Source organism: Anomaloglossus baeobatrachus, chromosome 3, assembly GCF_048569485.1.
Source record: "Anomaloglossus baeobatrachus isolate aAnoBae1 chromosome 3, aAnoBae1.hap1, whole genome shotgun sequence".
In the NCBI taxonomy this organism is placed as follows: Eukaryota; Metazoa; Chordata; class Amphibia; order Anura; family Aromobatidae; genus Anomaloglossus; species Anomaloglossus baeobatrachus.
Window position 1 is genome coordinate 171,064,587 of NC_134355.1, and position 22,703 is coordinate 171,087,289.

At 44.1% G+C, this 22,703-nt stretch overlaps 1 protein-coding gene across 1 annotated transcript in view; it reads right to left on the reverse strand.

Moving 5' to 3' along the window:
* IGF2R (insulin like growth factor 2 receptor) overlaps positions 1-22,703 on the reverse strand; it is a 291,000-nt gene that overhangs the window by 68,035 nt on the left and 200,262 nt on the right. Inside the window, exons 31-37 of the mRNA XM_075339578.1 lie at positions 15,809-16,005; positions 15,574-15,700; positions 15,191-15,313; positions 11,107-11,369; positions 10,628-10,837; positions 4,183-4,332; positions 3,936-4,097 (exon numbers count right to left, since the gene is read on the reverse strand). Coding sequence (XP_075195693.1) covers positions 3,936-4,097; positions 4,183-4,332; positions 10,628-10,837; positions 11,107-11,369; positions 15,191-15,313; positions 15,574-15,700; positions 15,809-16,005 — 1,232 coding nt within the window. The remainder of the gene's footprint in view (positions 1-3,935; positions 4,098-4,182; positions 4,333-10,627; positions 10,838-11,106; positions 11,370-15,190; positions 15,314-15,573; positions 15,701-15,808; positions 16,006-22,703) is intronic.

A 22,703-nucleotide genomic window follows, 5' to 3' on the forward strand; every position in this document is an offset into this window, starting at 1 on the left:
CCGAAACCTCGATTGTACCTTCCGTGGTTGAGGTCTGTTTGGTCTGGACTGGGGTAAGGATGAGTCCTTTCCCTTGGATTGTTTAATGATTTCATCCAATCGCTCACCAAACAAACGGTCGCCAGACAATGGCAAACCGGTTAAGAACTTTTTGGAAGCAGAGTCTGCCTTCCATTCACGTAGCCACATGGCCCTGCGGACTACCACCGAATTGGCGGATGCTACCGCCGTACAGCTCGCAGAGTCCAGGATAGCATTAATGGCGTAGGACGCAAACGCCGACGCCTGAGAGGTTAAGGACACCACTTGCGGGGCAGATGTACGTGTGACTGTATTAATCTGCGCCTGACAAGCTGAGATAGCTTGGAGTGCCCATACGGCTGCGAATGCTGGAGCAAAAGACGCGCCGATAGCTTCATAGATGTTTTTCAACCATAGTTCCATCTGTCTGTCAGTGGCATCTTTGAGCGAAGCCCCATCTTCCACTGCAACTATGGATCTAGCCGCCAGTCTGGAGATTGGAGGATCCACCTTAGGACACTGAGTCCAGCCCTTGACAACATCAGGGGGGGAAGGGATAACGTGTATCCTTAAGGCGCTTGGAAAAACGCTTGTCTGGACAGTCTCGGTTTTTCTGGACTGCCTCTCTGAAGTCAGAGTGATCCAGAAACGTACTCAATGTACGCTTGGGAAACGGAATTTCTCCTGAGAAGCTGACTCCTCAGTTGTAGGAGCTGGGGGAGAAATATCCAACACCTGATTGATGGTCGCTATAAGGTCATTCACTACAGCGTCACCTTCAGGTGTATCAAGGTTGAGAGCGGCTTCAGGATCAGAATCCTGATCTGTTACCTCCGCTTCATCCTCCAGAGAATCCTGCTGAGACCCTGAACAGTGTGATGAAGTGGAGGGAATTTCCCAGCGAGCCCGCTTGAGCGGCCTGGGACTGCGGTCCGTGTCAGAGACCTCACCCTGGGACCTATGGGTCACCCCAGGGGCACTTTGCTGTTCCAATTGAGGGGGACCAGGGGTCAAAGATTGAACCGTGCCCGGGGCCTGAATCACCAGTCTGGACTGTAAGGCTTCTAGTATTTTAGCAGACCATTTATCCATACTCTCAGACAGTTTGTCAGCAAAAGCTGCAAACTCCGTCCCTGTCACCTGGACAGTGGTAGCAGGTGGTTCCACCTGGGCCACCATTAGCAGAGGCTCCGGCTGAGTAAGTGCCACAGGGGCCGAGCATTGCACACAATGAGGGTCAGTGGAACCTGCCGGTAGTCTAGCTGCACATGAGGTACAGGTTGCAAAGTACGCCTGTGCTTTGGCACCCTTGCTTTTTGCGGACGACATGCTGTTGTCTCCTCTGAGAACAATCCAGGAGGGTATATAGCCAAAAATCAACAGAGCGACCGTACAGTGCAAATGTATAGCCTATAAGCCTATATATATATATATATATATATATATATATACACACTTCGGCACTCAGTGGGGCCAGCACCACAGGTGCTGCTTACCGACCGCTCAGAGCGGTTGTGTGATCACCAGATTCCCTGCCTGGGTCTCCCTGTGTTGTCTCTCCTCTCCAGCGTCTGAATCGCTGACAGGAATGGCTGCCGGCGTTCTGTGGGGAGGAGGGGACCGTGGGCGTGCCCAAGAAAGTGCGGGAATCTAGTGCCCCAGTGTACTGAGTGAGGGGGGAGGAGGATACTATGTATGCTCCAGCCCTCAGCGCTGACGATGTGTGCAGCGTTCCGCCCTTCCCCTGACTGGCAGGCCTGTGGGCGGGAATATGCGGTACTAGGCCGCAGAAGCCGGAGACTAAAGTTATAAGCGCGGCCGGCAATAAGCGCGGCCGCGCGGTAGTCCCCGGCGCACTAACACACCCAGCAGTGCTGCAATGTGTATGGCACAAGCGCTCCATGCGCGGTCCCCACGGGGACACAGAGTACCTCATAGTAGCAGGGCCTTGTCCCTGACGATACCCAGCTCCTATCCAGCAGATTCCCAGGGGCTGCGGAGGGAGCACGGTCCCAGTGCCTGGAGACCGATCCGGATCCCACTTCACCCAGAGCCCATTAAGGGATGGGGAAGGAAAACAGCATGTGGCTCCTGCCTGTGTACCCGCAATGGGTACCTCAACCTTAACAACACCGCCGACAAAGTGGGGTGAGAAGGGAGCATGCTGGGGGCCCTGTTATGGGCCCTCTTTTCTTCCATCCGACCTAGTCAGCAGCTGCTGCTGACTAAGCTGTGGAGCTTATGCGTGGATGTCAGCCTCCTTCGCACAAAGCATAAAAACTGAGGAGCCCGTGATGCACGGGGGGTGTATAGGCAGAAGGGGAGGGGCGTTACACTTTTAGTGTAATACTTTGTGTGGCCTCCGGAGGCATAGCTATACACCCAAGTGTCTGGGTCTCCCAATGGAGCGACAAAGAAATGTATATATTATATATATATATATATATATATATATATATATATATATATATATATATATATATATATATATATATATATATACATCTACAATCTATAAAATATACACACACACACACAATAAAAAACACAAAAACACCACCTTCAACCAGGAGACAGAGTTTGAAGGGCTGGTCACAAAGCCACAAAAAACTATCATAAGTTTTAGAGCACTGAGAGCTGGTTACACGGATCTTGTTGTGGTAATCATTGATTTTCTTTCTCTCAATTTAAAATGCTCTTGACAGAGTGACTCAAGGGCTTCCATTAAGCCATTATTCTACCTTTACGAGAGTGTCAACCTCAGCCTGTCTCCATGGACACTAGTATAAAAAGGCCTACAGTAGGATTCATTGTCCTACATCTGGTAGGGGGCTTTGTGTCTTTGTTAATCTCTTCAGGGGGCTTCACTAATACATAACTTTTCAGAATGGGTTTCTGGAATATTCATACTTTAAGCTTGATGTAGAAAATATCTAAGGGGGTGCGTGTGATGAGTACTTCTGCTCATCCAGGGGGCTGATTCCAGGAGCGGTACAACAATAAGCCACTTGTTTGGTTAGGGAACAGTTGGTGCTATTACATGAAGGGGTGGGGAGAGGATCTGTGGTTGCAGCCAGGTCATGTTGCCCATTGATAGACTCTAGCATTTGGAGCTAGATACACGTGCTATGGTCATGATATCAGTCATCTGGATGAGCATAAAGACTATTGTTGCCAACTGGAGTTGGATACACACTGTATGATAGCGATATCCGTCATCTGGAGGAGCATAAGGACAACTGTTGTTGACTGGAGCTGGCTACACTATGCTATGGTTGTGGTATCTGTTGTATGGAAGAGCATAAGGTCTACGTTTGCTTTAAGACTGTGTATGGAAGAAATAAAAATGATTGCCTCGATAACCTGCCTAGGTGAATAATAGAACCCATGACCTCAGATCTTCACAAAAAGGTTAAAAGAAACTGGAAAAATCCCATTAAAATAAATCAGAATTTGATCAGCATAAACAAACCAATTGTTACTAAGAATGCTTACATCTATGGCCAGCTTTAATGCTCAAATGTTCACATTAGTCATACAGCTATGTGGCAGTTCTCAGAATCTTTTGTATTACAGCCCCTTCGACACTCCATGTGGTGGTATGTGGTGCCCCCATAATATATTCTCTATCATTTTTCCTGTAGATTTATTTGTAATCCATATAGAAAAAAAGTTGTAATTTAAAGACAGACAGAAGTACCGTATAGGCCCATTGCTGATGCATGCCATGAGCATAAACCCTTCCTGAAAGCCTCCTGCCTCTACATTATTTCTCACAAGTTGCTCTCAGCCGTCCAACAAACACAAAGGAGCTTCTTCATTTTTAACAGTTACTGCTTAAACTCCCATTAGTTACTGGCTTGTGATAGTAAAGAATTACTTGCCATAAGCAATTCATGGGTATACAAACGTACTTTGGACGTCTCTTTAGAGAGGCTGGAGAAATTAAAGGTGTACTGTAGTTGCTGATCTTTCAGTGAACATCCCGAGATGCTTTCTTCGTCAGGGCACACTAATGGAGTGCCCCATTCAAAAAAATAGTTGCATTCAGAAATCTCTACAAACTTTGGGGTACCCTGTGAATCGGATAATAAAAATTAATTTGATGCAGTGATGCTGAAAAGAAACATCACATAAAAACGGAAGCTATACACAACTTACCAGATCCGTGCCAGCATTGCAATGGAAGATAATAGTGGTTGAGTAGTTTTTCTGAGAGACATGATCACATAATGTCCAGCTGTCCATTGTGAGTGAAACAGTTTGAGTACTTATATTAAACTGTGGAGGGCCTAATGGCTGGCCAATGTCCTTTTATTGGAAAGAAAAAAAAAAAGAAAAGAAAAAATACGTATCCTTTAAGATCTATTTGATGTAAATAAATTAATACATTAATACATTTTCTACCTTCTGATTCTATTCTAAATGTCTATTAAAGAGTTAGTCCAGGCAATATTTTCTGAAATGCCTCCAAGTACCATTTAATTTATTTTACTCACTTATATAGCGCTATCAATTGCACAGTGTATTGCAGATATCATTACTGTCCCCATTGGGGCTCAAAATCTACATTCCCTATCAGTATGTCTTTGGAGTGTTGGAGGAAACTGGAGAACCTGGAGGAAACCCACGCAAACACTGAGAACATACAAACTCCTTGCAGATGTTGACCTTGGTGGGATTTGAACCCAGGAACGCAGCGCTGCAAGACTGCAGTGCTAACAACTGAGCCATTATAGTATCAATACTCAACAATCTGTTATCACGGCACTCAGTCAGTACTGGTTTTTGCTATTTTATACCTAGTCAGGTCCTTTACATACCCAAAATGGCCACATAGCCAATTACTGGCCGCAATAGGGACATGACACATCCAATGATTGGCTAAGAGAACAGTTCTGGTCATTTCAGGTGTGTCCAAAGATGGGACCACACCAGCAGAGAACAAGTGAGAGCTGGAGCATGACCTGGGAGTGTTTAGTAAGGGTGCAGACTTTAGTAGGAAGTCTGAGACATTAAAGCAATTATGACTATTCCCCTAGGCAACGCCTTACACCACAGACTTGCAGTCTATGAAATAATGATCACTACATGATTCTAAACTAGGCACAATAAATACCATTTATTAAGTAATATGAATACTTTTTACGAAGTGATGATGAGGCAATTTAAAAAAAAAAAAAAAGGAAAAAAAATCATCCTTGCTTTTTAAGAGCTACAACTTTTTTTTTGCTATCATTTATTCAGTAATAGGTTCACACAGTGCATTTTTGCTAAGGTTTTTTTCTGCAGTAAAGCCTCAGGTTTTGCCAGGTAATGACCTGCGGTTTTGCACACTCATTGATTTGTCTGGGTAAAAAAACATGGCAAAACCCTAGTAAAATCGTTGAAAGAACGGACATGCTCATTCTTTCAAAAACGCAGCAAAAACCAAAAAGGTGGTTGACAAAACCGTCAGGACAACACTGGAGGTATTTTTTGCGTGTGTGCACGAGATTTCAGGAATCTCAGACTTTTCTGGGGCTGTGAAGGCAGTGTTTTATTAGTATGGATTTGCATAAAACCACGGCAAAAACCATAAAAGCAGCAAAATCGCCCTGCATGAACATAGCCTAATTGTATGAAAGCTTTTTTTTTTGTCTGGGGAGGAGTTTTTTTGTTTTTAAATACACTATTTTTGGATACTTCGTGTATTGAGCAACATTTTTTTTTTTTTACTAGTGATGACCTAATTGTGTTTATTTTGGCTGGGCGAGCTGTAATTTTTAATTTTATTGATACGTTTGGTGGGGAGAGGGGTGGAGGTGGTGGGATAGAATTGTAATTCAATTGGTCAACTAAAACAGCAATTTTGGCTTGCTTTTATTTTTGATTGTACTTACTGTGTGAAATAAATAAAATGTTATAGTTCAGGACGTTTCAGCCATTTCCAATATTAATTAAATAAAAACCTTAAAATTAAGTGGTATTTTTGCATATTTTCTTTAATTAATAGGCTGCTGAACATGGGCTGCCCGGGGGCCATAATTAAGGCGCTGTCCACTACTCGGACACCCCCTACTCATTACCCTTGTTTGCCCCCATAAAATACATAAACATATACTCCCCTCCGATGCGGCCACAGTTCCAGCAATGACATTGTTATGACATTATTATGACATGCAGGCCCTGCAATCAATCAGTGGCGGCTTCCTTCTCCACACCTTCAGACGATTGAGCAGGAAGTCAGTGCAACGGTCACATCCTGCTCAAATGTCCAAAGGCGGGGAGACAGAAGCCAGGCGCTGATTGGTTGCGGGCCCCGAGTGTCATAATGTGACGTGGGCCCTGTGAACCAGACTGCAGACATCGCTGGAACCACACTCGCATCAGAGGCGTGTATAGGCTAATTTATTTTTACGGGGACAAACAAGGGTAATGAGTAGGGGATATACAAGTAGTTGACAACCCTTTTAAGCATCCCCAACATGGTGATTCATTGGGTGTGGTGGTGGATTTCTTTAGCTGATAGAGTGAACCCTACGCTCAGTCTAACAACTTAGGCTATGTGTCCACGCTGCGGATTTTGCGCGGATTTTGCCGCGGATTTTCCGAAAATCTGCAGCAGCGGCACTTCCAAGCCATTTCAATGGCATTTTGGAAATGCTGTGTCCATGCTGCGGATTTTTCCGCGGCGGATTTGCCGCGGATTTTGATCCGGAAAAATCTGCAGCATGTCAATTATTGTTGCGGATTTTGGTGCGGATTTTGGGTATAGAATGGGGAAAAAAAAAAAAAAAATCCGCATCAAAATCCGCGGCAAATTCGCGGTAATCCGCGGTAAATCCGCGGCAAAAATAAGGTGCGGATTTGCCACGAAAGTCGCAGATTTTCATGCAGAAAAATCCGCAGGTACATTCTACCGTGGACACATAGCCTTAGATGCCAAAATCGATAGTGGGGGCCCCTGACGAAGGTTTACACCGAAATGCGCATCGGGCACATTTACACTGCAACTATCATATATCCAGGTAATGTTATCTTTGTAATCTGGTGGACATACCTCTTATATTTGGTTTGAGCATGTTTCTGCTCTACCGCAGGCTTGCGGTACACACCTATATGTAATTCACTTTTGCACCTCTGGGCATCATGATATATATATATATATATATATATATATATATATATATATATATATATATATATATATATATATATATACACACACACACATATACATGCACACATATACACGATTTACTAATGGAGATTTGACATGTTGTGCCCTGTTGCAATTGGAGTACACTTTTTTATGAGCAGATGTATGTAGATTCTAACATACTCCTTTCCTATATCCTGTTAAGGTCTTTTCCCTGCATGGTTTAGATTATTAATGTTATATGATACATGATATCTTTGTGACCCATTGTTGGACTCCATGCATAGAGTATACCTTATATTAAGGGTTTTATTGTTCATCTCTATGAGTATGTTATGACTATAGCCATACTTTTGACATTTTCTCAATTTCCATGTATTGTTATGTCATGCCAAATTTTGACTGTGATGTATGCAGTCCATTAATAATACCCTTTTCTACCATCACTATACCTAGTGGTTGCAGTGATGTAATCCGTACTTCCCTCCCTGTCACCTTTTCTATTGATAAAATATTTCATATTTTGACCATATAATCGTTTCTTGTTCCATGTTTGTTTATTGTGTTTTGCGATTTGGTCCACATTATAGTACCGATTGTCTGCGAATTACATACATATAGCAATTTATGTATACGTATATCGCAATATGCAGTTTTTCGTAATACCTATACTTAATATTCTTTTCTAATATACATGGTCAAGCATAAATTTTGTACTCCTCCCACATAAGCTCTGACTGCCTTTCCATTTAATACACTACAGAACAGTGTAACACAACGGCCATGTACTTGGGAGACTGCATGTCACCAAGAATCCAGTGATACACCGGAGGAAAGAACAAACAGCCACTCCTTATGGTTCTTTAATAAATATGCTGACCAAGACAATTATTGGAATGCAGTTACAGGTCAATTTTCTATCTATTTCATGTCACTGAAAATATACTCGTAATAAAATATAGCCTTTATTAATTTATATGTAAAACGGTTATAAGTACTGATGCACCTATGTAAGAAATGTGTAAAATAGCAAAAAGTGCAAAAATACAAATAGCTGTCTAAAAACAGGGTTACTCATAAAAGGATGTTAATATCCATATACAAGGACAGCAATAATGGGAGACTCTAGTAAAAGGCTACTCTCACCCAGTTTGTCCCTACCTTAGGTTGACACCCTAATTAGAGCACGTGGCACCTCATCTCCACTACAGTAGACCCCAATGAGCCCTAAATGTCCCCAACGTACGAGTAATGGGCAAATAGGATATACCAAGATACTGACACATAGAAATAGACTATAGATAATACACCAAAGGCATAACTAGAAAGCCCATCAACCAAAAATCCATATCACCTCTAAAGATCTGTGTACAGTACATCCCAAAAATATAATGAGACTTATAGAACACCACAAGGAATAAAAACTCAATGCATAGGGATAAGGATTTGTGGTTATATCCTATAAAAATAGATAACACTTAGTCCGCTATATCAATGCTGGACAGAGAAAGTAGCTTTATACAGGTGCTCAATTACTCAGAAAGTATGCTCACCATATTGATATATGTTGAAGATACATATTACATATGGTTGCATAGCAGTGTCTCAGTGATTCTAGCCCTAAGATTATGATCTTCCATGGTAGTATTCGCAAAGGAAATGTATTACACCTAACACACTGTACACTTACTGATGAGCTTAAAATTAAATGTATCACAATCCAATGTACATTCACTGGTGATAACCACATGACATGTACCTCACTCATCCAATTTATATTCACTGGTGATACACACGACATGTACCTCACTCATCCAATGTATATTCTTGGGGGAAACCCCATGACATGTACCTCACTCATCCAATGTATATGCACTGGTGATACCTGGTGAGGTACATGTCATGGGGGTATCACCAGTGAATGTACATTGGATAAGTGAGGTACACGTCATGTGGTTATCACCAGTGAATGTACATTGGGCTGTGGTACAGTTACCGTAATTTGAAGATCATCAGTAAGTGTACAGTGTGTTAGGTGGAATACATTCCCTTTGGGAATACTACCATGGAATGTATAGCACATGGAAATAAGCACTTGTACCCTGTCCCCCCCATCACCTCATTATAGATGTGAGCTCTCACGAGGAGGGTTGTCTTTTTGCTCTAATTATGGTATTTTCTATAACTGTTACTTGTTTGTATATAAACCTACTGAATTGTAAAGCGCTGCAGAATATGTTGGTGCTATATAAAGATTTTTTATTATTATTATTAGTATTCTTAGAGATTTTTATAGAATATAACCACAAGTGCTTATGAATATGCATTGATTTTTTACGTCCTGTGTTCTATAAGTCTCATTATACTTTTGGTGTACTGTAAACAGAGCTCTATAGAGGTTAACGACATCCCTTATGAGTAACCCTGTCTTTAGACAGCTTTTTATATTTTTGATAGTTTGAATATTTCTTACATAGTTGCATCAGTTCTTTTAACATAGTTTTACATATAAATTAATAAAGGTCATGTTTTATTAAAAGCATATTTTCAGTGAAACATTTACTTCCTTTTTACACGCTCCATATATTTCATGGAGGTCACAAATAATGGAGTCCCTTCATTAATTCGGAATACCTAAATAGTGTATTTGAAATAAGACTTTTAAATCAGAAGTTTCCTTGAAGAATAGTATATTTAAAACGGTCTACAAATATCTGAAAGGTGGTCACAGCGCAGAGGGAGCTACCCTATTGTCATTAGCACAAGGAAGATCAAGAAGCAATGGGATGAAACTAAAAGTAAAAAGAGTCAGATTAGACATTAGGAAAAACTTTGTGAGGGCAATGGACAAATGACCTGAAGCATACTGCCAAACTGGTTACAAAGTGGCTTAAGGATAATAAGGTCAATGTTTTGGAGTAGCTATCATAAAGCCCTGATCTCAATCCTATTGAAAATTTATGGGCAAAGCTCAAAATGCAGGTGTGAGCAAGGTGACCTACAAACATGGCTCAGTTACATCAGTTCTGTCAGGAGGAATGGGCCCAAATTCCTACAAACTATTGTGAATAGCTTGTGGAAGGATATTCAAAATGTTAGACCCAAATCAAATAGTTTAAGGGCAATGGTGCCAAATACTAATGAAATGTATGTAAACTTTTGACTTTGCAGAAAGTAATAAAAATGTCTTAAGAACATTCTCTCTCTCTCTCATTCTGGTATTTGGCAAATATAAATAATTTTGGTTTCTAATTGACCTAAAACAGGAAAGGCTTATTCTGATTTAATGTCAGATAGTGAGAAAAACATGCAGATGTGACTTTTTAGATAGTGTATGTAAGCTTCTGGTTTCAACTGTAGCTGTGATAATTTAGGAAAACCTGCACTCACAGGGAGTTGGACCCGATGACTCTTGAGGTCCCTTCCAACACTACCATTCTATGATTGTATGTGCAGTTCACTTACAGTAGGTTCTATGCCAGGCTTCATTCTGCATACTGATGACTGAGGTGGACATTTTACACCAATAACATGACCTAATGGCTGGCAAATATTGATGTAGAAATCTGAATAGTCACTTTTCTCAGAGCTTATTAGGACTTCGTAATATCCAACGTGCTTGATCAGAGGACTTAGATCAATGAGAGATGTGCCATTTCTGACAGAACATTTAATCTGAAATACAAAAATAAATTGCAAACAATAATTATAGCGATCCAAAAGAAGGATTTCTATGATCACAAGAATAGGACATATTTTTATTAAATGGAATTAAACAATGGTTTGTCTTAGACAGCAAGTGGAGATCTAGAAAATCACAAAGAATATAAATAGTATAATGCAAAATTGAGTAACTTTATATTATGCAACCAGTACCCCTTAATGTAAATAGAGCATCCCTTTTCTAGGATATGTCAACCTTTCTTAACCGCTAACATACATACCTCTTTTTCACAGACTAGGGGTGTGCGCCAAGTGAAGTGCCATGTACAAGTGTCACGGCTAAAGGATATTAGGCTAGGGAGACTGCTGGCAGCCGTATCTAGTCCACATACAAAAGAAAAGACACTACGGTGTTTGTTCACGTTGCTCTCCCCACATTTGTCGCCTCCTTCGTAAGTTAGTTGCAGCACCTGGTCCACATAAGTGATTGTTTTTTGGGACATGCCTGCATTTATGGATTTTCCATCTTCAGATATACAAACTCCTGTACAGCAGACAAACAATTAGTTGTGTTCACACTTCAATTGTTAACAATCAAGATATGCATGAAAGCCCTCAAGACAGATGTGACTAGTGCCTCAATGATCTGGCATACACCAAAAAATATAACTTCATATATGCTGGGCAGGTATGTGTCAGGTACTCTCTTCTTCCCTCTATGGAATAACAGACTTCTCTATTCCACAAAATAGAATAAAATTCCATACAATGCAGTAAAATTAGTTTTAGTGCGCAGTATACTTTTTTTTATTTTTTACAATGAAATCCTTGTAAGCATTGTACGCCACAATAAAGGTAAATAAGAAAGATCCCTTTAAGTTAAGGCATCTAAAAGATAACTGCATCTGCTGACTTGTAAAAGACTATGGCTATGTGCGCACTAGGCGTTTTTTTCACGACTGCGTTTTTATGTGCGTTTTTGTCTAAAAAACGCACCCGCGGCTAAAAAAACGCGGCAAAAACGCATGCGTTTTTGCCGCGATTTGGTGCGTTTTTTGCTGCGTTTTTGCTCACTGCGTTTTTAATCAGTGCACAATGCCATTAAAGATTGTTGATGAAAAAAAAAAAAAAAAAGGTCTGATGTCATTTCCTTCTTCAAAATGTTCATTGTATGCAGGAGAGCAGACAGCAGCTGCAGAACTACAAGTCTCAGCATCCTCCATTCACTAGTGTATGGAGGAGAGCAGACAGCGGCTGCAGAACTACAAGTCTCAGCATCCTCCATTCACTAGTGTATGCAGGAGAGCAGACAGCAGCTGCAGAACTACAAGTCTCAGCATCCTCCATTCACTAGTGTATGCAGGAGAGCAGACAGCAGCTGCAGAACTACAAGTCTCAGCATCCTCCATTCACTAGTGCATGCAGGAGAGCAGACAGCAGCTGCAGAACTACAAGTCTCAGCATCCTCCATTCACTAGTGCATGCAGGAGAGCAGACAGCAGCTGCAGAACTACAAGTCTCAGCATCCTCCATTCACTAGTGTATGCAGGAGAGCAGACAGCAGCTGCAGAACTACAAGTCTCAGCATCCTCCATTCACTAGTGTATGCAGGAGAGCAGACAGCAGCTGCAGAACTACAAGTCTCAGCATCCTCCATTCACTAGTGTATGCAGGAGAGCAGACAGCAGCTGCAGAACTACAAGTCTCAGCATCCTCCATTCACTAGTGTATGCAGGAGAGCAGACAGCAGCTGCAGAACTACAAGTCTCAGCATCCTCCATTCACTAGTGTATGCAGGAGAGCAGACAGCAGCTGCAGAACTACAAGTCTCAGCATCCTCCATTCACTAGTGTATGCAGGAGAGCAGACAGCAGCTGCAGAACTACAAGTCTCAGCATCCTCCATCCAGGACTGTATGCAGTTTTTTGCCCAAAAAGAAAAAAAAAAATGACGTGGGCTTCGCCATATTTTTGTATGCTAGCCGGGTACAGCAGGCAGGTACGGGCTGCCCCCAACCCCCAGCTGCCTATTTGTACCCGGCTGGGAACCAAAAATATAGAGAAGCCCTTTTTTTTTAATTATTTCATGAAATAATTAAAAAAAAAAAATGACGTGGGCTTCGCCTAATTTTTGAGTCCAGCCGGGTACAACTAGGCAGCTGGGGATTGGAATCCACAGTGCAGGGTGCCCATGCTTTCTGGGCACCCCCACTGCGAATTGCAGTCCGCAGCCACCCCAGAAAATGGCGCTTTCATAGAAGCGCCATCTTCTGGCGCTGTATCCAACTCTTCCAGCTGCCCTGAAGCCGGGTGGCTAGCTAGGTAATAATGGGGTTAGGGCTAGCTGTATAGCTGGCCCTAAGCCCGAAATTCATGGTGTCACGCCAATATTAGACATGGCCACCATGAATTTCTAGTAATGATAAAAAAAAAACACAACACAGAGAAAAATATTTTTATTAGAAATAAAACACAACACAATTAGTGACTCCATCTTTATTGAAATAAACCCCCCCTCCGCAGTAATCCTGGGTCAGGGTCCCGCGCCGTCCAATCCGGATCCAATATCATCTGATCGGTTTGCTGGAAGGCAAAGCGATCAGATGATGTGTCAGGATCAAGTGCCTGAATCACATAACACATCAGCTGATTGTATAAAAGCCGATTATACAATCAGCAGATGCATCAGTAGAAAAAAAAAAAAAAATAATACTCACTTATGTGCTGTGGTGATTACCGGCAGCTCCTGGAGCGATCGATTGGACAGGAGTATGATCCTATACGATCGCTGCCGGAGCTGCCGGTAATCAGCTGATGAAGTCCCCTGACGGCAGGATCAGCTGATAGCCGGCCGGGCGCCCGCGTCACCGCGATCAGCTGATGCGTCAGGTGACTGCATCAGGTGATCAGCGCCAGGTCCTGCAAGCAAGGTCCTGCCCCGGGGAGACTGCACACAGCCAGAGCGGCGGGACCGGGAGGAGCTGGGAGCGGGCATGGCACCGGGACCCTGCGGACAGGTGAGTATATGACATTTTTTTTTTTCTACTGTTCACTTTGGTTTTCGCCGCTGCCTCCACCTCCCGCCCAGACATGGCGCCGCACGGAGCTGACATGCACAGGACGGGAGGTGGAGGCAGCGGTGACTGTACCGGGAGGATTCATGCTTCTGTGTTTACCAACAGAAGGAATCCTCTTCCTGTACACGTCACTGTAGTACCCACCCCTTGCGTTTATAGCTGCGTTTTTAGTCATAGAAACGCGGCTATATGCGTTATTCATTGCGTTTTTAACATCTCATTGAATTCAATGAGTGAAAAACGCAGTGGAAAACGCAGAAATAATTGACATGCTGCGTTTTTGTGGTCACCACAAAAACGCAGCTAAAAAAAAAAGCTGTGTGAGGACAGCACTTCTGAAAACCCATTGACATTGCTGGGGAAGCAATGTCACTGCGTTTTCAGCACAAAAACGCGGTAAAAAACGCCGCTAAAAACGCGGCAAAAACGCCTAGTGCGCACATAGCCTATCAAAGATAAAAGGCAGCCTTATTTACCAACACCAGGTCATAATACGAACGCACTAACCGGATACAGCAGACCCCCACAATAAAGACGTGTAAAATACTGGTGAAAAGTAGATTTTGGTACTCACAGTAAAATCTGTTTCTCGTTAGTCCTCATTGGGGGACACAGAACCCTGGGATAGACGGCCGACATCTGGAGGCAAGGTATAGTCAGCTGGGGAGGGGCTAATAGGTCTATGTAATATGTGTGTCAGCCTCTAGGTGGCAGCAGACTATCCCAGGTTTCTATGTCCCCCAATGAAGCGACCAAGAAACCGCCACTCACACATGAGGCATTCATAGAAGGGAGGCCTACCTAGTATTATAAATGCACATGGATAAATCTTGTATAGGGCACCAGTCACACAAGAACATGTGATTCATTGTGTCTGGTTTACAACCACATTTGTGACGCCCATGCTATTTGATTAAGTATACTGCATAGCACAATCTAAGTACACCCCAAAGGGACAGACATCCTAGTTTACAAGGCCAACACCAAAGAGCATCCTGCATAAAAATAGAAAAATTGTGCAATAAAAGATGTATAAAATACATAAGGTGTTGGTCAATATTCGGTCCAAAATATACAGGTTCACAACCCATAGTAAGGGTCCACATTGTCTTGCAAGCCGCTACCTGGTGAGTTCCGGTCTGAACAGATAACGTCTACAGAAATGTTTCTTGACTTGAGTGGTCAAAACTAGCCCACATCTTGCCTAATTGTGGTGTAGTAGGGCTCATGTGTATAACTGAGGAAGCCTACACAATATAATTAGATCTTTGATAGGATTGTTTACTCACCGACTCCTGATACACATGGACTGTTGGTAACACTACTGCATATATTTAACCAAATTGATCTTTTCATATCTTTAATATGATAACCATCTTTGCTTGACAATGAAGACAGATCAAACTCAAAACCTGGAAGAGAACAGTCATGATATGAACTGTATAGCTCAGGTGTAAATCATCATTTAGCTTTGTCAACACTTTGCTTCAAGAACAATTTTTTTTTCTTTACCAGTTATATCTAGAACAAGCTCCAGAGAATCCATGGATTATTAATACCAAGGAATACAGAATCACCTTTATGTACACAGTACGGATCATGAATAAGATTGATATGTGTTAACTGCACATAACATTTTAATCAGAATCTGTAGCCACAGACTCATCACTACCTGTCACTGGGTTCTTGACTCGACACTCATCATGCTTCCCTTCGGTCAATGGACATGCATACGCCGTGTCCCACAAGAAATTAAAGTCACAGCCCTGTACGTCAGAGATTGACAGAGGTCCTGATTCCTAAACAAAAAAGGGAAAATTAATCACCGACAAATATTTATTCAAGATGAAGCCATGTGTGGAGATGGGGGTGGGGGGTGAGAAACACATCATTTGCAAATAACTTACCACCTTGTTCAAGTCACATCTAAATCTTATTGTCGTTGTTCTATTTCTCTTAGTATCATTGCAATAGTCTCCATTTATATACTGAAGTACAGACACTCCGTTGTCCCATCTTGGACTGGATGCAAGTTCTCCCAAATTTATAGCCTTCGTGCCTTGCAATAAACAGGCAGCAGAGCCATGGGGGCATGAAGCTGGTCCTTTAAACCAAATGATCAAGCTCAGTATCTTTTACACATTCACAAACAAAATTACAGATAAGTCTATAAAGTGTATACATATGAAAAGGAAATGGTCAACAGTTAAAAAGGGGTCATCTCATCTGGAAACAGTTTTCTCGGAAAACTGCACCCATATTAAAAAGGAAGAAACATTCATGCCTGGGCCAGGTCAGTGCTCCACAACTGCACTTTCCTCTTTCATGCTCTGTTTTTTTTCTCTTTTGGTTTAGATCTTAAAGTAAGTGGTTCAGGACTATATATCACACAACCCAGACTACAAAGAGATAAACTACATTACCCATTATCCTCACCAGTCTTCTTTTTCTGCGTTATGCCACGTGCACACGTTGAGTATTTGGTGAGTTTTTTTCCTCAGTATTTGTAGCTATAACCAGGAGTGGACCAATTAGAGGAAAAGTATAATAGAAGCATGAGCACCACTTCTGCATTTATTTACCCACTCCCATTTTTGGCTTACAAATACTGAGGTAAAAAACTCACCTAACACTCAACGTGTGTGTGTATGTGGCCTAATAGTCCTTTACAATGCGGAGACCAGCAGTACAGAGATCCTGGCTGTTTGCCACAGAAGACGTCTACATAGAGCTGCCCTACAATAGGAAAGGGGCCAGTGAAGGCCGTCATTATTGACCAGCGGTCAGATCCTATGTGCATAAGTAGTTGGCAGCAATAATCATAGCATCATCTAAAAGTCATGGCATTCACATGGGATTTTTCTGCAAAATTCTTGGAAAATAATGAGTTTATGGCTCAAAAATAGCAGGAAAACAGCCAATTTTGCAGTGCTTTTTGAAATCTGCAATCTCATGTTACAAGTAGAGATGAGCGAACCGGTCCCGGTTCGGCTCGAGGCCGGTTCGCCGAACGGAGGTCCCGTTCGAGTTCGGCTCGTCGAACGTTCGACGAACCGAACTCGAACTGCATAGGAAACAATGGCAGGCAATCACAAACACAGAAAAACACCTAGAAAACACCCTCAAAGGTGTCCAAAAGGTGACAAACAACTCACAACACAACACAAACACATGGGAAAGTGACAAGGACATATACTCATGCGAAAACAAAACAGCTGGACAAGGAAAAAGAGGAGGACACACAGATATATGAGTATATGCAAGGAAACATCGATTCCATTATTGTGCAACTTGAGCCCTGCTCATTTTAGGCTTCCAATCTTGATAAATTGCCTGAGCTCGCCACGTACGCCTTGGGGATCTTGTCGTGTCCTGCAGCCAGCGTTCTCTCGGAACCTGTCTTCAGTGCTGCTGGGGGTCTGCTGGCAGATAAGCACACGTGTCTGTCCACTGACAATGTGGACATGGCTCTCAGAGGACTTTTCTTCCCCTGGGTCAGCCAGGGGACGGGAAAGGCACGCGTATTTTTGAGAGTGCTTCATGCAAAGCATCTTTTTCTTTTTCAAAAGGGGGCTCAACCAATGCCAGTCAAGTGGGGTGTGTGTGGCACAGTTAGTGTAAACGAGGGAGACTGTGGTTGGAGTCCCCTCGCTGTGTTTTACATGCTTTTAGAAGGGCATGACATGGCTTGGAGGTTAACTTTCAGCATCTGCAAACTGTTGCCTACCAAAATGCTGCCTTTCCAACACCTGTGGTTATAGACAATGAGGAACATACTGATGAAGATGAGACGCAGATACCCGATTGGGATGACAACTTAAATATTCGGTCAGGGCAAGAAGAGGCTCGGTCTGAGGGGGAGGGGAGTGCAAACACAACAATTGATGATGGAGTTCTAGATCCCACCTACTGTCAACCCACAGTCAGACACTCGAGGAGGTCAACAGAGGCGGTGGAGGAGAATGCAACCGACGACGAAGTTACCTTGCGCCTTCCTGGACACAGTCGGAGCACTGGTAGCACGTCTACAACTGCATCCTCAGCCACCACTCTGCCTCTGAGCATTATTCGGGGTGGATCAACAGGTCGCATGGCCTCTAAGCCTTGCCTAGCCTGGTCCTTTTTTTACATAGAAAAAGATCGACCAAATTATGTGATCTGTAAAATTTGTCATGGTTCTCTTAGTAGAGGTCAAAACCTCAGCAGTTTGACAACTTCTTCCATGAATCGTCACATGAATAAATATCATATGGCCCGGTGGGAAGCTCACCGTGCTGGAATGCGGGCGAGCGGAGCGAACCATCCACCGCCTGCCCCTTCCAGTGCATCCGCGCGCTCGTCATCTTCTAGGACTGTGCGGACAGCTGTCACACCTGTTTTTCCACCCACAACTTCCACCACTGTAACCGCAACAGGCAGTTTGCTTGGTAGGTCGTCAGTTGGTTTGGAAGGGGAAACAAGTGAGTGTGTACAGCTCTCTCAGACATCGATAGCACCAACGTTGGATGAAGGCAACATCATGTCTCCGCCTGCACTTTCCTCACAAACCTGCATTTTTCCAGGGACACCCTACTCAACACCATCTACACACAGCAGCCAGATCTCTGTCCCTCAGATGTGGTCAAATAAAAGGCCACTTCCTGCGACCCATGACAAAGCGAAGAGGTTGACTCTATCCCTGTGTAAGCTGTTGGCTACCAAAATGCTGCCTTTCCTCCTAGTGGACACACAGGATTTTAGAGACCTTATGTCTGTCGCTGTGATCCAGTACAAGATGCCCAATCACCACTGCTTCTCCAAGAACAGCATGCCCGCGCTACACCAGCATGTCGCACACAACATCACCACTTCCTTGAGAAAATCTGTGTGCGACAGGGTGCATTTCAACACAGATACTTGGACCAGTAAGCATAGACAGGGTCATTACATGTCACTGACTGGGCACTGGCAAACTATGGTGAGAGATGGAGAAGGGTCTGCTGTCCAAGTCTTGCTGTCCCCACGAGTTTTTTCAATCCTTCTTCTGTATGTAGAAGTTAATACACTGCTTCGGCCTTTTCAACCTCGTGTGGGTCCTCCACCTTGGCGCAAACCCTGTGTGGTCAGGCCACCCTTCCTTGTAACTGCGCACAAGCACTACCACACACCTCCTTACTATGCTGGCAGCAGAGCTCAATGCCATCAGGCGGTCAAAGTTTTACTTTGAAATGTATGGGAAATGTGAGTCACACCGCTGAGAAGTTGTGGACGGTTAGCTCTGGATACCGAGTTTCATCAATGGTTGTCTCCACTCAACCAGCAGCCAGGGAAGGCCGGGTGCGACAATGATGCAAACATGGGTGCGGGCCTTCGCTGTGACAATGTGACACACATGGCTTGTGTGTTTCACGTGTTGAACCTGGTTGTCCAGCAATTTTTAAAGCACGATCCTGGGCCACATGGCCTTCTGCAGAGAGCACGGTGTAACGCCTTCCTTGATCCACACACTCAGATGGGCTGTAAATGATAGGCTAGAGGGAAGCCACTCACCAAGCAGGACCCCTAGAACCCTGAAACCCTTTAACCCCTATACAGGGATTAGGAATTGCACAGGGCCCAAGGTGATTAATACCTGTGGAAAGCTGCAGTTCCAGAGAATAGTAGTCAGGCAGGGTCAAAACATTAATTGAGGAACAGGAACAGAATGGGACGGCCAGGACTTAATCAGAAAACAAGCAGAGGTGAAATGCAGATCGGCCAACAAGGTACATAAACAGCAAGCAGGAAAAGTAGTCAGGTAACAAGCACACAAAATCATAAAACTGAACTGGGGGTAAAAGTAACCAGAGGTCATAGCTATGTCTGGCAGTGGTCTGCAGACAGGATGGGCATAAAAAAGGGTGTGGTGTCTTCCCATTGGTTGTAGCTGAATGATGGTATTTCATCTGTGAGATACCCACCAGCTACATTCAGCCAGAGATTCTGCATCTGTCAAGGTAATGCAGCCCAGTGGGTGAGCATAACCTGCGTCCACCTGCGCCGCTGGCATCGACTCCTCTCCCATCATCAGCACTATTCATGAAAGGAACACGTTGTCACCTGGCGACCGGAGTACAAATTGACGGAGCGGACTCCGTTGGTGACTTAACAGCCGTGTGCGGCAATGATGCAAACCTGGCTGCGGGCCATCCTCAGGGCAATGTGACACACGTGCCTTGTATGGCTCACGTGTTGAACCGAATTCTCCAGCAATTTTTAAAACACCATCACGGCCTACATGGCCTTGTGCAGTGGGCACGCTTGCTATGTGCTCACTTCCATCGTGCGCACACAGCAGCTCAACAACTTTCATCACTCCGGAAGTCTTAGGGTCTGGCAGTTAAACGCTGGAAATGCGATGTTCCGACACGCAGGAATTGGAATCTGCACATGTTGCAGCGTGTGTGGCAGCACCGCAGAGCCCTGCTGAAATATGGTATGACATATAGCCTGGGATAACTTGATCAAGAGGTGGTGCAGATCACGCTGCTGGAGTGGTGTCAGATCAAGGACCTATGCACCCTGCTACACAGTTTACAAATGTCGACGAAGATGTTTAGCACTGGCAATGTCATTCTCAGCGTGACAATTCTGGTCATCTACATGATGGAGCACACTGTAATTATTATTCGGAGTCAGGTGTTGGGACAAGAGGAAGGGGAGGAAGTACAGGAGGAGTCATATGCGGAAGGGATAACAAGATCTACGAGGTCCAGATGGTCAGCGGCACCTATGCGGCATTCATGGTGAGGGAGAGGGATTAACAAGGGCGCATAGTATCAGCAAAAAGTGTTGATGAAAGTGCAGGAGCCCATGAAGAAATGGAGGACGAACTGGCGATGGGCATGGAAGACTCAGCAGATGAGTGAGAGCTTGCTCACATTTCGGTTGTGCGAGGTTGTGGGGAGAGGGCAGAGGAAGGATGCACGATTCTCACCTCTCTGCCACCAACACACCAAGGACTTGGTCCTCCTGGATGCACAAGACACATGAGCGCCTTCTTGCTGCACTACCTACATGACCCTCGGATTGTATGAATTTGAAGTAATCCTGAATACTGGGTTGCCACACTGTTAGATCCCCGGTACAAGACAAAATTTGGCGAACTAATTCCTGCCATAGAAATGGACGCACGTATACAGGAGTATCTGCAGAATGTGGTACGCAATCTTAGATCTACTTTTCCACTAAACACCAGTGCTGCACAGAGTGAATCTCAACGCTTTGTCATGGATAGGAGGAAATGGTCTTTTACTTGTCCACATCGGAGGGACCAAGGGATGGCTGCTGTGCTGAGATGGCGTTGAGTACGGTGTCCCTGCACAGTTGCACTTTTGGTCATATACCAAAATGAGTTGAAAAAGGACAGATGCTGTTGGAAAGGGGAACAGGTGTGTTGGAAAGGGGAAAAAAGTTTTGGTCCGTGGATTTGGTGGTTAAGCAACTGTAACATTTGCTGAAGAAACACCATCTGTTACAGTGGGACTGGCAGATTTGGATAAAGTGGTATATAATCTGTGACCGCTATATAACGAAAATTAATAAGAAAAGAAAGAGAAAGGTATATATCCCCATCAGCAGTCAGTGTCCACCGTGCTCCCAGTTGGAAAAGGAGAGGTTGGCAACTGGAAGGTTTGGTGGAGGATACAGAGCTGTGTGGCTATGAAACTAATAGTAGCCTGAACCGAGTTAGACGCCATTCGGATCTGGAGACTGTGAGCCCTATTAGCGTCACAGGGTCCACATGCGCACCCAGCCCAGGAACTCCCTGTTAACAACACAGGGGCCATTGAGTACGCTGACCGTGTGCGTAGGGGCACACCTGTGGACAGCAGGCGCATCAGCAGCAGCAGGCCTGTTAATGCCACTGGGCTGCACAAGCAGGACTGGTAGGACAGGAGCTGGTCTTAACCGTTCTGCGTTACCAACTGTGGTGGTGGCCTGCATCGACACCCTATCCCTGCCTACCTCTGGCCTAAAGCCGCAATGGGTTCAACACATGGAGGTGTGCTCTTTCGGAGCATAATAGAAGACTGCGCACCTCCTTGTTGGCTCCAGCCCCTTTTATAACCTGGGTCCGCCCCAAACCAGGGTGAACCACAATGCACCTCCTGGAGACAAAAGTAAAGTGACACGTCATGAGTGGCATAACTAGCGTCCTATTTGGAACCGCAACTTCAATGATGACCTCATGGCTGCCATGACCCAAACACCTCACGAGTCATCGTCTGACCATCAATAATGCGGTGACAAGTCATAGGTGTGGGCCTCTGCAAGCCATTTGGGAGTACACCTGATGCCCTGTGGTCTATATGGGACCCCCACATAAGGGCCAGGGCCAAAGAGTTAATTACCGGACCTAGTCTCTGATGCAGGAAGTGCCTGAGCATGCTCAGTAGCATGAAATACAGTCTCTGAAAAAAGACTATCAGCTTTAGCATGGTGTCTAGGCACAAAACAGGACTTCGACCCGGCACGGAATGCAAGCACCTGTGCAAAGAGGCTTTTCACACTTCGTGTGGGAGCATGCGCTGTATCCCGAAAAGAAGACTTAGCGTCAGGAATAACACAGTCAGGCTGAGCATACTCACTAGGCGAAACACTGTAATTATGCTGCAGCTGGGGTAAATCGGCACACGCATGCGCACTAGCTGCCTCTCCACACTTAGACGTGGAGGGGAAATTGATCTTGGAGATGCTGTCTATGAACAGAAGGAAAAGCTAAAGGAAGCCTGACTTTCTATCCCTCCGAATTATGAAATGCAGCAATGAATTCCATGAGTT